The following is a 15990-nucleotide window of genomic DNA, read 5'->3' on the forward strand; positions in this document are numbered from 1 at the left end:
TCAACTCAGCTGCAGAGTCACTTCCAATAGGACCTCGTTTGTTTGGCGTCTCATCCGAAGGACGGAGCCCAAGGAGGTGAAGTGACTCGCTCAGGGTGCCGCACAGTGAGGCAGTGGCTGAGCTGGGATTTTAACCTCCTGGTAACAAGCCCCTTTCTTTAATCTCTGGACCTCCCCAAGCCTAACACACACATTCATGCGTGGAAGGTAAATGCCGATGCTCTTGCAGATGGAAGATGACGTTCTGTTCTTGGTGGGGTCACTCAGATGTGGAGGGGGAAGGTTAATAGGGGTTTATGCAGTACAGAGGAGGCGAGACTACAGTACTGTTACTGCAGTGTGCGGCTGCGTTAGCGGCTGCAGTTCTATGCATTGCTACGGTAGCCTGTGTGTATGTGGGTGTGTTTGTACATCAAAAACCTCAGGACCCGACTCTCCTCATATCACAGCCGTGGTGAAAAACATCAACTAGAAGATTTTAAAACTGAAAGGTAGGGAAACAATAAAATAAAATCAAGCTTTTATTTTCAATGTGAAAAAAACAAAACGAGGGGGGGGGGGGGGGGGGGTCTTTACTGAAACAAATTTATTTTTCCTGATTCAAGTTTTTGACGTGAATTATTTTGGAGAGTTTATATTTTTTAACACAGACTTTACCAATACAAACTTATGTGCTTTATAATTGTTTTTATTTTATTTTTTTTTGGGGGTGGGTGGGGTTGGAATATTTTGTAATCGTTTTAAGACTCGGCAACCTGCTATTATATAATGTCAAGATGAATGCTTTCAGTTTGACCCTTCAATTTTTGGGATGCAGTTGCTTAAATGGACCAGGAGGTGGCACTACACGTTAATAAAAGGCGAAGCCTGTTGCCATTGGAGTTGCATTGAAGACGCGAGATCTCAGCATTCAGTCCAGGCACTGCTTTTGAAGGCTGCAGTGAAAAAAAAAATGTATATAAATATTTTTTAAACTGAGCAAAACACTATCAGGGATCGTCTTCCAGTCTTTTGTTTTTAACAAAAAAATTTAAATTTGAAAAAATACAAAATGTTTCAAATGTAAAATAGCAGTTTTGTAAGGAAATGGAAAACTTTTTTTAAAAATGTTTTTTTTTTTTAAGATGACAATAAATATGCATTCATTCTCATAAAAAAAAAAAAAAAAACCCAACAAACTTGATTTGCGAATGAATTTTTTTTTTCGATTGTGCTGTTAACGTGATCGTAAATACCTTGACACCTGTGGTAGGTTCTCAAAGCAAGTTATCAATTCAGATTTAAAATCAATTCCCTTTTAATCGATCCCGACACGTCATCGCTGATCAGAATTGCAGCCGAGCAGCGATCTGTTAAAACGAGCTTCTCACAAGCCGCTGTTTGTGAGACAGTTAAACCAGCTTCCAGTGAAACAAGCAGCTGATCAATCAAGGCGATTATTAAAGTCTCTGAAAATATCAATTCCGATTCCTTCGAAAGGGCTGGGATAGGAAATTCGTTTTTAAAAAGCGGCTGGAATCAAAATCCAGGAATTGAACCCCCAACAACCCTGCTAGTTACTCCAGACTGACGTTGGCTTTAATTGTGCCTGAAACAAAACCGAAAAAAAAAAAACATTTTATAATTTTATAAACAGAATAAAGAAATAATTTCAGACGGCTATCACTAATGATAGTGGCTGCCCCTGTTTGTCCATGTCTGATTATGGCAATGTAAGGTTAGCATTATAACAAGGCCCATTCAGTTCAGTGCAATGCAGTGAGGTTTTAGCTCTGGTCTGGTCTGTGATAGTGATTTCTGAAAGCACTACCCTGCTTTTTCTCGCGTTTTTTCTCTGTCTTGTGTAAAGGTCAGTCGTGCCTTGGCTGCGATTTGCCCTTTTCGTTTTTGCTTTTTTGTGTCTGTCTTTGATGGCAGCAGGCTAATGTTCACAAAGGTTGCCATGGACACGGAGATCATGTGAAAAAAGAGGGTGCAGGCCAGAAGAACATTTAGAAATCAAATAAATACATGCGCCAGAAAAGTACAAGTCACTAGGTATTAAATGGGGAATATTTTATATATATATATATATATATATATATATAAAGAATCACACACACACACACACACATGGATGAAGGCTATATTCGCAGCCTGAGCCATTCTGAAAAAAGACTTAGTACCACAGTAGTGACATCAAACAGTGATAATTCCTCTAGAGGAAAATATACTTGAACTCTGACCCATTCGACTCCTCGAGACCATCGCTTTCAATTCAAAACACAAAGCATCTCGTTTTCAATCACTCGACAAACACCCAGAGCACAGAAATGTTCATCAACGCAATGAGAATACGTTAAAGATGTAAAGCCGGTGCGTTCGTATCTCAGAGAAACGGAGAACGAGACAGAACGTCTGCACAGCCCTGAAACACGACGTTTAATAAAACACCCGACTGTCCCGCTGAACCTCGTCTTCTTTAATATCAGCATCACAAAGGGATCCGTGGATTATAAAAAAAATAAGAGGGGCCTCTTCAGTGAGTCACAGGGAAACAGTCCCATCTCGGGGGTCTGTGACAGTTCAGAAACTCCGCCTTCGCTCTCGGAGTTTATGATGTCACAGAAACCCTCGATGGAATTATTTTCCTGTACCTCACTGAAGTCTCTCTCTCTATAGAAATAGATATATATATATAGTAAAGGTAAGATTCACTGCAATGATTTTATTAGTCATGAGACATTTGAGATAACTTGTAATAATCTTCGCAGTCTTCCGTAGCGCTTCATCTTTGTCTAACACGTGTAAACAGGGCAGTATAATGCAGAGCTTCCCAAACCCTGGTCCTGGGGGAGGCCCTGTGTGCCTGCTGTCATTCAAACTGAGCTCTCAGGAACTTAACTAGACCCTTCATCGAACTGATCATGTGCTTAAAGACCTTTTGACTTGTTTAAATCCGCTGTTAAACAGCTGCAGATTCCAAGTCAGCTGTGACATTTTATAAGCAACTTGAACTCCGCAACTGTTTAAGAGCTGAGGACAATTAAAAAGGTTTAATTAAGCAAATGATCATTTCAGTTAAGGGTCTAGTTCAGCGATTTGAGAGCTCGGTTGGAGTGAAAACCAGCCGACACACACACAAGGGGGGGCTCCCACAGGACTTGGGTTGGGAATCGCTGGTGTAAGGCATAGAGTGAGGGAGGCTACATCACCGCAAACACCTCCCTCCGTCTGGTTAGAAATGAAACATACTGTACAGTAATAGACAGGCTTGTGGAATAGTGCGTGTGCAGCTGTGGCTAAACATTTTGCATCACCTAGAATTTTAGGATTGAAACATAATTTAAAAAAAAAAAAAAAACTATATGAACATCATTTAGATCTTTTAATTCACATCACATGATCAAATAAACTAATACCAGGCAGCGGTGTGTAATTCAATATGTTAACAAGGGAATATTATTCAGCAGCTTTCACTGGAGTCTATGAAGCTGAGTGAGTTCATTCTATATAGAGGGGGTGCAATTCAATATGTTAACAAGGGAACATTATTCAGCAGGTTTCATTCGACTTTATGAAGGAAAATTAGTTCATTCTATAGGGGGGATGATGCAAAACTTTGAGCCAGAGTTGTAGGCTGTGACCAGCGCAAACAACGGCCAGACAGGTACAATCCCAAATAAATATAAATAAATAGCTAGCTAGGTCTCAGAGTCTGAAGTTCACAAAAGCGGTTGATTTGAACCGTCAAGACGGAACGGTTGACAGGAGCCCCGGTTCTTTTTGTCCCTCACGCGATCCGGTAGTCGAAGGTGTCTTTGTCCATGTAGTCGGTCCACGTGGTGGACGGCATGCTGCGGTAAGGGTCCAGCAGGATCCGGAAACACCGAACGATGAGCAGCCCCAGGAAGAGGAAGAGGAAGAAGACGAAGACGAAGGCCGCCTTCTGCTCCAGCGTCATCGACGAGGTCACAGGGAGGGCAGAGCCGGACGCCGACGTTGTGCTGCTCAGGACGTCGTCCGCCATCTGGGCTGGGGGCACTGCCGTGGGTCAGGCGGCCATCTTTTGTCAGGGCTCTGGCTGGCGCGGGTCCACCCGTTACTGTGAGAAACAAGAAACTGCAAAAAGAACCCCAAAAAAAACCAAACGTTGAGAACGTTTCAGCTGCTAGTTGTTACCTTAGTTCTTCAAATAGAGCGATTTTGAGTTTATAGTTAGGGATGAAAGCATTTAATCCTGGAAGACTTCGAACAAGACTTCGTTTCGAAGCGTTTGTCGTTTTAATTGAGAGCCTGTTTTCTTTTTAAAAAAGAAACCTTGACAAAACTCATCGTTTTCATTTGACACGATTAAATACTAGCTATGACTTTCTATGAAATACATAGTAAATATCATCACGATACTGTTTAAAGCGCTGCTGCAGTCTGTAATAGAGCTCTCAATCAAGCCTCACTCACAAGTACAGCAGGTACACCAGTGTGTAACCGCTAACCTGCCCCCCCCCCAACCTCTAGTTGAAAGAAGTGCAACATTTGTTCGAAATGATTTATTAGGGGGTGGCATTGCAGGGGAATAATTTTATGGTTACACCTCTGAAGTATAGCAGGTACACCAGAGTGTAACCGCTAACCTGTTCCCCCGTGCAACACCACTGATACATAATAAAAAGTGTGATTTGTTCTGTGACGCATTTCTTTCTAAGGGCAGCGGCTTTGCAGGGGGGAACAGGTTAGCGGTTACACTCTGGTGTCCCTGCTCCTTAAGACCACAGAGGTGCTTTGAAAATTAAAAAAAAAAAATTAAATAAAATCAACAGACTGTGACTGTATTTATTCGATATTGTATAAAACAGTTAAAGGAAATTCTGAAAACTCTAAACTTTTCAACAAATTATGTGAGCCAGAAATGTTACACAGTACAGAAGACGCAGTTAGTTAAGAACTTTCTCAGCTGAAAAACACAATAACAACAACAACAAAACAATCAGCCAAGACGTGTCCTTTTCACTGTGTTCAGTTATTAATCAAAGGCCATTCATCTCTGAAGTTTTGTTCTGATGTTTGCTTTTTTTTCTCCCCTGGTGAAAATATTAATCATCCCTGAACCGTGTGTGCTTCAGCCCCTCCGCCAGGGATAGCAGCCTGAGAGACGGGCTGAAAGTAATTACTCACACCAGAAATAAATATTAATAATTAAGGGATCGTCTGCAAAGGACACAGCTTGGGGGGATTCTGGATTAAAGAGCCACACACGCACAGACGACACACACACCGAAACACACATAAGCACAGACACATACACTGACAAACGGAAACAGACACACACATGCACAGACACACACCGAAACACACACACAAACACACATACGCAGACACACTAACACAGAGAAACACACAGACGCCACACTGACACCCACACACACTGTGTAGCTATATAGTGCGACAGGTGGCAATCTGTATCACAGTGCAATACGCACTCATACGCACAAATACGCATACATGCATAACATTTTTTTAAATATATATATATATATATATATATATATATATATATATAGATTCCTTGTGAGTTTTCCTCTTGCATGTAAATAAAGTAATTCACAAAACGTTGCGAGCCTTTGACCAGACCACCAATTAAGAGCAGCGAGTAGGTCGCTGGTGTTAAGTGTGCACGCCGATGCTTTCTGAAGCCCAGGGAAGGCGACGTTACTTACCTGAGGTGTGTCAAACACACAGATCCACACGCACTGCGACTCTGTCAGTCCACAGTCCACTCACTTGTAAATGCCACTCAAGCAAAACAACAAACACTTTTCCTACTTTCGCTCAGCTTAAAAACCGTGACCCAGCTCTTTTTCCAAGACACTTCTTTTTACCAAATCTCTCCTTGTTCTCAATTTATAGGCTCTCTCGCTCTCTCTCTCACCTCCCACACCCCTCTATTAGCATCGAGATGTTCCGAGCGAGCGGTGTCTCGTCGCTAGTGGCAACCAGTTGCTATGGCAACCCCGTTGAGGTAATTCATTCTCAGTTGACCAAACTTCTTAAAAACCTTTTTTTTTTTTTTTTTTTTTTTATCAGAATTGTGTTTTTGAATTCTGCCCTGGACTGGAGGGAGCCCCCTTTCTCTTAGGGGAGTGAGGGAGGGAGGGAGCAGTTCAGTCTCCGTGCCTCAAGTCTGCCCTGGACTGGATGATGATGATGGTGATGATGATACACAGTAGAATAACAATGAATTCAAAGCTGCTGTAACCATGGAAGTGCAGACCCAGCGTTGCTTTATTCCCAATCGATAGTTTATGTATTTATTTAATCAAATGCTGAGACCGTCTCCATTTCTTCTGCAAGAAAAAATAAATAAAACACTGTTTAAAAATCAGTGAACTTGGAAACTTTACAAGGAAAATCCCATTTACTCCACAGGGAGAGATAGCTGTAATCCCAGCCCTGGTGCCTCTCTATAAAAAGCATTGTTTTGTATTTAAAAAAATAAATAAAAACATGCTTGCTGTAAAAAAAAAAAAAAAAAAAAAAAAAAAAAAGATTTCCCCTGCAAAACTTAAGCAACGGCGACACCTGGTGGTGTTATGAGGTATTGTCTGCATGTAACAACAAAGCCACTAGAGGGCAGTATTGTCTCATCAAATGCATTGTTGTTGAGAAATACTCTACAGGGATAAAGCAAAAGGAATCGGTGCAGCGCGGGTGAGCATGAATTTATAATTTATAATAAATGCGCATATATACACACACAAATCCATTGAGGCATATTTCTTCACCTCAGAGTGACTCCTCTTTATATTAAAACGGAAGAGGCAGCAATGCGCTGCGCGTTAGACACTTGCCGAGTCGTGACTGACAACCACATTCAGCATTTTTTTCTCCAAATTGTTTTTCCCGAGCATCTTGCTCCCAGCAGAGTAGTTTGTCTTGTGCCTTGCGCTTCACGCTCTAATTACCATTACATCGCTTTTTTTTCACCCTTGCTTGACCAGTTGAAAACCTGTGTGTGTGTGTTGCAGTTTAAATAAATACATTGAACTCAACTATAGTGAATGGAAAAACTGAAACATAGCGCATGGAAAAATACTTTAACGGTAAACGGAGCTGCCTGTCACCGGCGTGTGACACATACGAAGCGGGGGCTGGCGTGTGTTTTGGGTCGGGAAAGTAAGAGACAGCAGCAGGTGTGTGAGCCTCGCTGAGCCGGACCTCGCCGGAATGAGCTGGCCGGAGCGGCAGCGTGTGGCAGGTGTAGGGTTATCAGATTTCCAGAATAAACAGGGGCTCTCTTTGTATCTTTTCTTCCGTCAATACCTATTTTTAGACCGTGAAATAAAAACAAACCAAAAAATAGAGCTTGTCGTTTCCCAATCTTGTTAAACCATTACGTTCCCATTACGCAGACTGCCTTTGAAAGCACCCGTTGTCAACCGAACTCAATTTCAACTCCATTATAAATTTTTATTGTTTTATTTCTATTTTTTTTGACAGAACTCCAAAAGTTAGCTCATTTATAACCGACTGACAGACATCAAAATACAACAGCGCCTGAGCTAACCCCACTGAGCCACGCTTGTTCAAAAAACGGCCAAATGCAAACAGCGTTGAAGGCTCTGTGTGAAACGTTAGACAGCAGTCATTAATTCTGTGACAGAGGTGTCTGAATCATCTTGAGGTTTTTTTTTTTTTTTTTTTTTTGTGGGTCGATTTAGAGTCTCGCTGTCAACTTTGAAGTCATTGTGTGTGACAGAAATGAAGATAGTGGGTAGGACAGGGTTTTTTTTTAATGGAACTACCATAGAGGGTATTATTTTCAGTAATTTGTCTAATGACAAAATTATTATTATTATTATTATTATTATTACAGTACGTGAATCGAATCTTAGCATAAGTTATTGGGAGCATCAGAACATGGGGATATATTGAGCTGACTCTGTCTGTCTGCCTGTCTGCGAGCAACCCTTACATTTTGTACCTTTAAACCCCCTTATCTAATTTTGATGAAACTCAGCATTCACTTTCATTATCATAAGTTATTGAGAGTGTACAGCTGTGGCCAAAAGTTTGTGTATCAGTGGCGACCCTGCGGGCACTGCAAGCGAGTGTTGTCTTAACCCACACAACAAGTTTCACCCCACAGAAAATACCCGTGCGTACAGCTTCATCAAAACACTGTACTCAAATACCCGTGCCTACAGCTTCATCAAAACACTGTACTCAAATACCCGTGCGTACAGCTTCATCAAAACACTGTACTCAAATACCCGTGCCTACAGCTTCACCAAAACACTGTACTCAAATACCCGTGCCTACAGCTTCATCAAAACACTGTACTCAAATACCCGTGCGTACAGCTTCATCAAAACACTGTACTCAAATACCCGTGCGTACAGCTTCATCAAAACACTGTACTCAAATACCCGTGCGTACAGCTTCATCAAAACACTGTACTCAAATACCCGTGTGTACAGCTTCATCAAAATACTGTACTCAAATACCTGGATGGTTCTGGAGCACTACAGTCTACTAAACACAACCCTCACAAACTCAAGTCTTCAGACCTTTTATCTTTCTCCTTCTAAGTTTAGGATTTCTAAACTGGACACGACTGAGTGTTCTGACAGTCACACAGGAACACCGGAGAGGCGGTTTTGTTAATTTAATAAATGTTTAATTAGGGGACAAGAGGGTGAATGTCATCCTGCACTATTCAGACCGACAAGCCGTCCGTATTGCCGGGTCGTGTTACTGACTGTAAAGCCCCTTTCGCACGGGCACTCCGACCCGGGTCCAGACCCGGGTTCTGGCTATGATGACGGTCGTTCAATAACAAACGGCCGCGCCTGCGCGAAGGTTTCACGTCCTCAAGGATCGTGTTCTGTTTATTCTGTTCCAACCATTGTTGCTTGAGACGCACCAGAGCCAGACTGCAGCGGGGATGATGAGACATTTGCTCTAATCAACATCTGGGCCGACAGTTCAACAAGCCATGTGAAATCACACAGCCGAGCACATCCGTGTGAAAGGAGCTTTCGATAACATGCTGGAGCTGTTATTAGTTACAGACTGGAGCCTGTCAGCTTCTAGGTGTCTTCCAATCTTCAGGATAAGGAAGAAAACAAGCCTGTTTATAAAACACAGTTGGCTACGTTGGCTATGACACATACATAACAACATTCATTTTAGAAAAACAAAATAAACAAACCCAACCATGCTCTGTTCTCCGGCCCTTCCCTTCTCAAAACCAACCCCCCTTTTTAAATTTTTTTTTAAATAAGGCACACATTTACACATACAATAAAAGCATGGCTAGTTACTGCAATTCTTTGACAGTCCTGTTTTTATTTACAGCGAAGCCAGCAAAAACATCAAGTCTATTTAGTATAGTAGATCTGAAAAAAATCAGAAATGTTTCTTTTAATGCATCTTTTTATCCCTCCCCCCCCTCCCCAAACACGTCTGCAGCAGTTTAAATGCTCCGGTGAAGACGTCACATTGTCGCTTCCTTTTGGAGGTGTGTGCACTTTATTTTGGGGGGGTGGGGGGGAGAAAAGCCCGATTTGATTCAACATCAGAATACCAAAGCTCTTTTTTTCTTGACAGTTTGTTTGTACGTTGCTGTCTTTGACCAAGCAGAGGGGTGTCTCTGAATCTGATCAAGTTTTTTTACAAGTTCGGAACTGCAATCGTTCTCCCCCTCCCGAACACAGTACCTCACTTCCGTAAGGTTAACTGTCCAGAAGACCCAATCCCCTTTGATAATCCAAGGAAATCTTCGGCCGTCGGCACGAGCCAGGATAATCGTTCCACTGAACAGCTTATTCATATTTAACCCAGGAACGCGATTTCTGGTTCGATAAACCTCTTCAGCCCGGGCAGGCGTGGAAGATGGGCTCTACAGAATAAGGCAGCACAGCTCTCCCAAACATCGGGTGTTTCAGTTTTTTCATATTTTAGTTGAATATTTATATGGACGAGGGTAAGTCGGATTAAATTTGCGTGGACCGGAAAGCCGGAATTAGGTTTTTGCCCCACACTCCCCCTACTTTAGTCACTGTTCAAAAAGTCTTTCGCAGTTTAATGTCTTCATCGACCTATATTTCGGGATGGCTCGCAGTGGCAGTTTCTTACATACTATCAATCCAAAAGAAGCTTTCCTGCCGGAGTCTTCTGTACGTGATCAAGTAACGGTACCAGCATGGTAACAAAAAGGCGTTTGATAGGATCGACCGGGAAGGAGGGAAGAGAGGGCAAACGGGAGGGATGAAAAGAGAGGGACTCGAGTGAAAGGCCCCGCCTGGATGGAAGGGAAAGAGGGGGGGCAGCGAGAGTGGGATGGGTGAGGGGGGAGGGATCATTTCGCTCGATTAACACTGTTCAACAAGGGCTGAGTGCGCGAGGAGGGAAATGTGGTATGTAGGAGAGGAGAGTAAAAGATGAAGAGTTAAGGAGTGGAGGAGGGATAGAAGGGCAAACTAAATGAGGGGTGTAGAGTTAGATGAATGGGGGCGGACACTGGAATAAGGTCCGAAATACGAAGCAGGAATAAGAGTCAGGGAGGGGGGGGAAAGAGGAGAGAAGAGAGATAGGCATGGGGGAAAAAATAAAGAAGGCAGGGGGAAGAGGATAATAGGGAGAGGAATAAAGAAAGGGGGTGGATTGTGGAAGAATTAGGTAGGGGGGAAATGAAGAAAGGGGGGGGGGAAGGAGAAAGGGGAATAGGGAAGGGGAGGATAAAACAGGGAAGACACGAGAGGAACAAGGAGGCGCGAGAGATAGCTGGAGGAAGTAAGTGGTAGAGGCGGCGGAGTTTGTCAGAAGGGAGACCCTCGTGAGAGAGGTTAAGAGGGGTTCGGACTAAGCAGGTGGGGGGAGAGAGGATGTACTAACAAGGTAGGAAAACAACTTGGAATTCCAGAGTAGTGAGAGGAAAGGACTGAAAGTCGAAAGACTCAGAAGAGGAAACGAAGGCAGCCTGTTTAGAGAGAGGGTGAGGGGAGTAGAGGCAGAGGAAGAGGGGAGTTGGCTGTAGGGACGTCTGGAAATAAGAGATGTGGATAGAGGGGGAAAATACAGGGGGGGAAAAGAAGGCAACCCCTAGTTTGTAGAAGTCACAATTAAATGATATAAAAGGTGATTGTACAGCCCAACAAAAGTGTTCTGAGGTTAAAAGGGAAGGGAGAGGAAGGAGGGATGGGAGAAACGGGAGGGGGAGGAGTACCTGTTTGACGCCAAGTGGGTGTCTGGACAGGGGACTAACCTCCAGGAGGAGGGGAAGGTAGAGGAGGAGTGGGGGCGCTGATGTCAATACCTTAACCCCCTTTGGAAATGTGTGGTTTGAAATCTCTGATTATCTGCATCCAAAGTTTATTTTACAATTTCTGAACGTCCAACCTTGGAACCTGACAAGGAGAACTGCATCGGCTTACCTACTGCGAACACCACTTACATCGTGCTGTGTCGCTCTAGACAGTTACCTGTTTTTGAGTCCCTCCTCCGCTTTTTTCCGTTGGCCTAACCATAGGTCTTAGTATCTGCTTTTTAATTTCCAGACTCGTGATGATCCTGCCCGTTTCCCCATTCCACTGTGTGAAAACACAGGGTATTATGCCTGTGATTCCTCATGGACGCGTGGATCTTACGTACGAGGACCATTATTAAGTTATCCACGTTGTTGGTTTGCTTCACTTATTTCTCACGGGGTGCGTATTACCTGTTATTAAGTCCACTCGGTGTAAATGTCCATCTATTTCATCCGTGCACCTCGTTTGTCACTACCGTATACCTCCACAGGCTTTCTCCTACTGGTATCGCTGGCAACCAGACATGGTGGGATTACACGTCCACGTTCTGTTCGTCCGACAAGTGTTTCGTATCCACGGTTTTCAAAACCGCCCCCAAGGATATACAAAGCAAGGTGTGGGGTTAGTCACCCAGTCTAAGTGTCCCTTCATGGTCGCCGACTTATTCGCACACTACAGTGAGTGAGATATCACGCCAAGTTCCACAATCTCGTGTCAGCACTTATTGCATATTTAGACCCCCTAGACGCGGGTTTCTTTTCTCAACGTTTATTATATTTAGATAGTGTATACTTCGATGCACAGGGCAGGGGCGTAGTGTTCTCTTAGGGAGGTGCTCCCTTCCGTTCTGATCCATCTCCTGTCAAGTTCCTTCCGGCACAAGGCACTGCTCTCGTTGCCTGGTGGGTTCCGGTCGCCGTTCTTTCAGCGTTTTTCGGGCGGACAGCGCCGCCCGGCTTCATATGGACATCGGCCGTGTGTGGGCTGGGGTAGCACCTTTTAAAATCTCTCCGTTCATTTTAAGTAAATCCCCTCTCCAACGAGAAGCGCAGAGAAAATCTAATAGTTGAAGTGATTCGAAGGGTTGACCGCTGGTGAGGAAGCTGGTATGAACATGGGTTTCGGTGGCACGTCCGGCTTCAGCGAAGCTGCTCTCCTCACCATGCCGCCCCTGGGGAGCGCCGTGGCCGGACCGGTGTAGCTGTGTTGCCGTGACAGGTAACCACTGGGGTGCAGCGGCTGCTGGTTATTTTCCACCGAACTGCCGGCAGAGTTCATCCGCGCCAACAGAGGGGGAGGACCGCTTCTGGGGTTAAAACTGTGCTGCCGGCAGACCTTACCCTCGCTGGCCACGTTGGGGACCAAACACAGGGACTGTCTCTGCAAAGGATGCCTGGAAGCTCTCTCCAACGTGGACTGTGGAGGAGGCATATCTGGTGGGACGTCCATCCTCCTGGTCAGGCTGTCCCTGGGGAGGGTGGAGGAGCTGTAGTAGGGAGCGGATTCCGTGTCGGGGATTTGGGGCTGGACCCTGTTGGCAAAGGGGAGGTGCCCGTTGTTGGGGGGCAGAGGGGTGCTGGTCGAGGTCACGTTTTTCCCGGGGCAGCCTCCCGCGCCGTTGACCCCGTGCAGGTGCCTCAGAAGCTCGTCCAAAGCATTGACCTCCACCATCTTCTGTGGGTAGCAGGGGTAGGGCTGAGCTTTGACCCGTTCGGCATTCGGGATCTTGCGTTCTTCCGGGTGAAGCTGCCCTCCCAAAACGTTCCCGTGCCCGGAGAGCACCAGGGAGTTGGGGAACTGGAAGACCTGAGCTGGCACCCCGGAGGTGGGTCTGGAACTGGGCGCAAGGGGGCGGATCCTTTCCTTGGCGGCGTTGTTGCAATTCTGATTCTTCTCCCACTGGTTTTTGAAAGACTTCATGCTCTTGATGGGAAGCTCTGGGGTCGACTCTGGTGTGGGCAGCCCCGAGAGCTCCGGGGGATGCCTCAAGTCTCCCTTCCCGTGTTCTTTCCCGTTGGGGATCAAGGTGTGGTAGAGCTTGGGGGGGGACACCTCGAGCTTCTCGTCCTTGGCTTGTCCGTCCAGAAGCCCGTTGAGCTTAGCCAGGCTCCGGAGAGACAGGGCGTGGGGGATCGTGGCCTCGGGGTCCTTGCTCAGCCTCTTGGTCTTGTGAAAGACGTGGTTGCAGTAGCAGGTCACCAGGAGGCTGGAGAGGAAAGCCCCCAGGGCGAAGGCGACGACCACGCAGGCGATCAGAAGGGTGAAGTGGACCGTTTGAGTGGCTTTCTCAGCTTCCGGCAGCTGTCTCACCCCTAGAGATGAAGAGAATGAAGTTAGTCAATCACTCTAGCATATCTGCAACCTTACTGCAAGCCTCCAGGTGAGATGCAAAACAAACAAGGTCCTATTGGAAGCGACTCTGCAGCAGCAGTTGTTGATGAAGCAGAGTTCACCCCTCTAGCCTCTGCAAGTCCCTTTGGGACTTTTGGGACTAATTAATTAATGGGAGCGCCATGTTTTAAACAAGTTCAGTGTGTCATTTAGCATTATGGGATGCGATAAATAGTAGATGGTATTTTTTATCTCGCTGTAAGGAATGGATGCAACTCAGGAGAACCTTAACTACAGTTCCCAGCATGCCTTTGCACCTGCAGCAATGGTGAGGGATGCTGGGAGCTGTAGTTCTTTATGCCGCAGTCTCGTATCACATGTGATGCAGACCTCTGTAACGATGCATCATGCACAGCTGTGGCCAAAAGTTTTGCATCATCACCTTGTAGAATGAACTAATTTTGCTCAAATGAAAACCTGCGAATAATGTCACTCTAATATGTTGGCCAAAAGTTATGCATCACCTAGACATTTTAGGATAGAGACATAATTAATAAAAAAAAAAAAAAAAAAAAAAAAAAAAAATCAAATAAAAACTACATAAACATAATTTAGAGCTTTCATTTAACATCGTGCAAGCAAAGAAATATAAAAAAAGCCTTAACAGTACTACAGTACTTCATGTCAGATTTTGAAATGTCACATTTTTCAATGGTCAATTTTTCATGAAGTATCTGGAAAACTATACAAAGCGCCGCTTGCAATTCAATATGTTAACAAGGGAACATTATTCAGCAGCTTTCACTGGACTCTATGAAGCTGAGGGAGTTCATTCTATATAGAGGGGGTGCAATTCAATATGTTAACAAGGGAACATTATTCAGCAGCTTTCACTGGACTCTATGAAGCTGAGGGAGTTCATTCTATATAGAGGGGGTGCAATTCAATATGAGAACAAGGGAACATTATTCAGCAGCTTTCACTGGACTCTATGAAGCTGAGGGAGTTCATTCTATATAGAGGGGGTGCAATTCAATATGTTAACAAGGGAACATTATTCAGCAGCTTTCACTGGACTCTATGAAGCTGAGGGAGTTCATTCTATATAGAGGGGGTGCAATTCAATATGTTAACAAGGGAACATTATTCAGCAGCTTTCACTGGACTCTATGAAGCTGAGTTCATTCTATATAGAGGGGGTGCAATTCAATATGTTAACAAGGGAACATTATTCAGCAGCTTTCATTGGACTCTATGAAGCTGAGTGAGTTCATTCGATTAACTTTTGACCAGAGCTGCACACGTTTGAGTTCAGTGCTGCTGCACACCAACTGCGATGATCAGAAGCACTCAGATCTGAGGCAGAAAGACTGAGCTCGCCCTCCCTATAGCTCTGAGCTGACGTCATCATAGCATTCTGAGTGCGAGCAGTCCACTTCAGCAAATCGACACCCCTGCGAAGGGACGTCACCGTCCAGGTATTTTTTTAAGTTTATGCCAGCAGTTTGTTTTTCTCCAGCTTAAGTGGTTCACAAGCTGTGTGCAACGCGCTGGAAAAAAAACCCCAGATCAAGCCAGCCAAGTCCTAGAGGCACACAGCTGCTGGGTATAATGCATTGCCTGCTATAAATAAAATGTAAACCAGACATATCATGCAAGAGCTCTTGTCTGAAGCGTCGATAAAATATAAGATGTTCTCTGAGGGCTAGCAAAAGTGCAAATGCTGGGCCTTTAGCATATGCAGAACATCACAAAGATATTAAAAGGGATTCCTCCGATTCACTCTAGTAGAATAAACATATACTCTGTCTTTTCAAGCCTGCCCCTAGGCTGGAGGGAGCACCCTTTCTCTTAGGTAGGTGAGGGAGAGGGAGCAGTTCAGTCTCCGTGCCGTAAGCCTGCTCTGGACTGAATAATAATAATAATAATAATAATAATAATAATAATAATAATAATAATAATAATGACAGACAGTAGAATAACAATTAATTCAAAGCTGCTTAACCCTTCGCTGCCCAGCGTCCAATATACAGGCATTAGGTTGCTATGAGGTCATATCACGGGCAGCAAAGGGTAATGCAGATGGCATCTCTTAACAGACATAGTTTCCATTGGGTAAGGTTTTCAAGACGGGGTTAAGCACAGACCCGTGGAACCAGTGGCAGGCTGGGTTAAGAATTAGTTCCAGCGCACCGGACAGGGTTAGGAAAGATCCGGCAGGGAACACCAGCACCCACAAGGGGATTAGGGGCACAAAAAGGGGGGAGGGGCTGCAGGGTTAAGCAATCCTTCTCTTCTAAATTGAGTGTTCCTTTATCCCAGGGCGGGGCAAATTCTACGGCTAATCAGCGCAGCTAAACGGTTTTGTGTG

At 44.6% G+C, this 15990-nt stretch overlaps 2 protein-coding genes across 3 annotated transcripts; both read right to left on the reverse strand.

The window, feature by feature from the left end:
- Nucleotides 1–3527: 3527 nt before the first annotated feature.
- On the reverse strand, nucleotides 3528–6100 carry LOC121306956 (cortexin-3). 2 transcript variants are annotated; one of them, XM_041238983.1, is made up of 2 exons: nucleotides 5697–6100; nucleotides 3528–4084 (listed from the first exon to the last, which is right to left on the reverse strand). In XM_041238983.1, the coding sequence occupies exon 2, from the start codon at nucleotides 4007–4009 to the stop codon at nucleotides 3773–3775; it is 237 nt and encodes a 78-aa protein (XP_041094917.1). In that variant the 5' UTR covers nucleotides 4010–4084; nucleotides 5697–6100; the 3' UTR covers nucleotides 3528–3772. The 2 variants fall into 2 exon arrangements, with proteins under 2 accessions (XP_041094917.1, XP_041094916.1); XM_041238982.1 differs by having other exon boundaries at nucleotides 3528–4101.
- Nucleotides 6101–12263: 6163 nt separating this feature from the next.
- LOC121306957 (semaphorin-6D-like) lies at nucleotides 12264–13619 on the reverse strand (the record flags this gene model as incomplete). Its single annotated transcript, XM_041238984.1, has 1 exon — nucleotides 12264–13619. A coding segment is annotated over one exon (1272 nt), but the record flags the coding sequence as incomplete, so codon positions are not given.
- Nucleotides 13620–15990: the final 2371 nt, after the last annotated feature.

This window comes from Polyodon spathula, chromosome 51 (genome assembly GCF_017654505.1).
Source record: "Polyodon spathula isolate WHYD16114869_AA chromosome 51, ASM1765450v1, whole genome shotgun sequence".
Classification (NCBI taxonomy): domain Eukaryota; kingdom Metazoa; phylum Chordata; class Actinopteri; order Acipenseriformes; family Polyodontidae; genus Polyodon; species Polyodon spathula.

Excerpts from the sequence above, each read along its gene's own strand:
- LOC121306956 (XM_041238983.1), bottom strand. The coding sequence starts at position 4,009 with ATGGCGGACGACGTCCTGAGCAGCACAACGTCGGCGTCCGGCTCTGCC.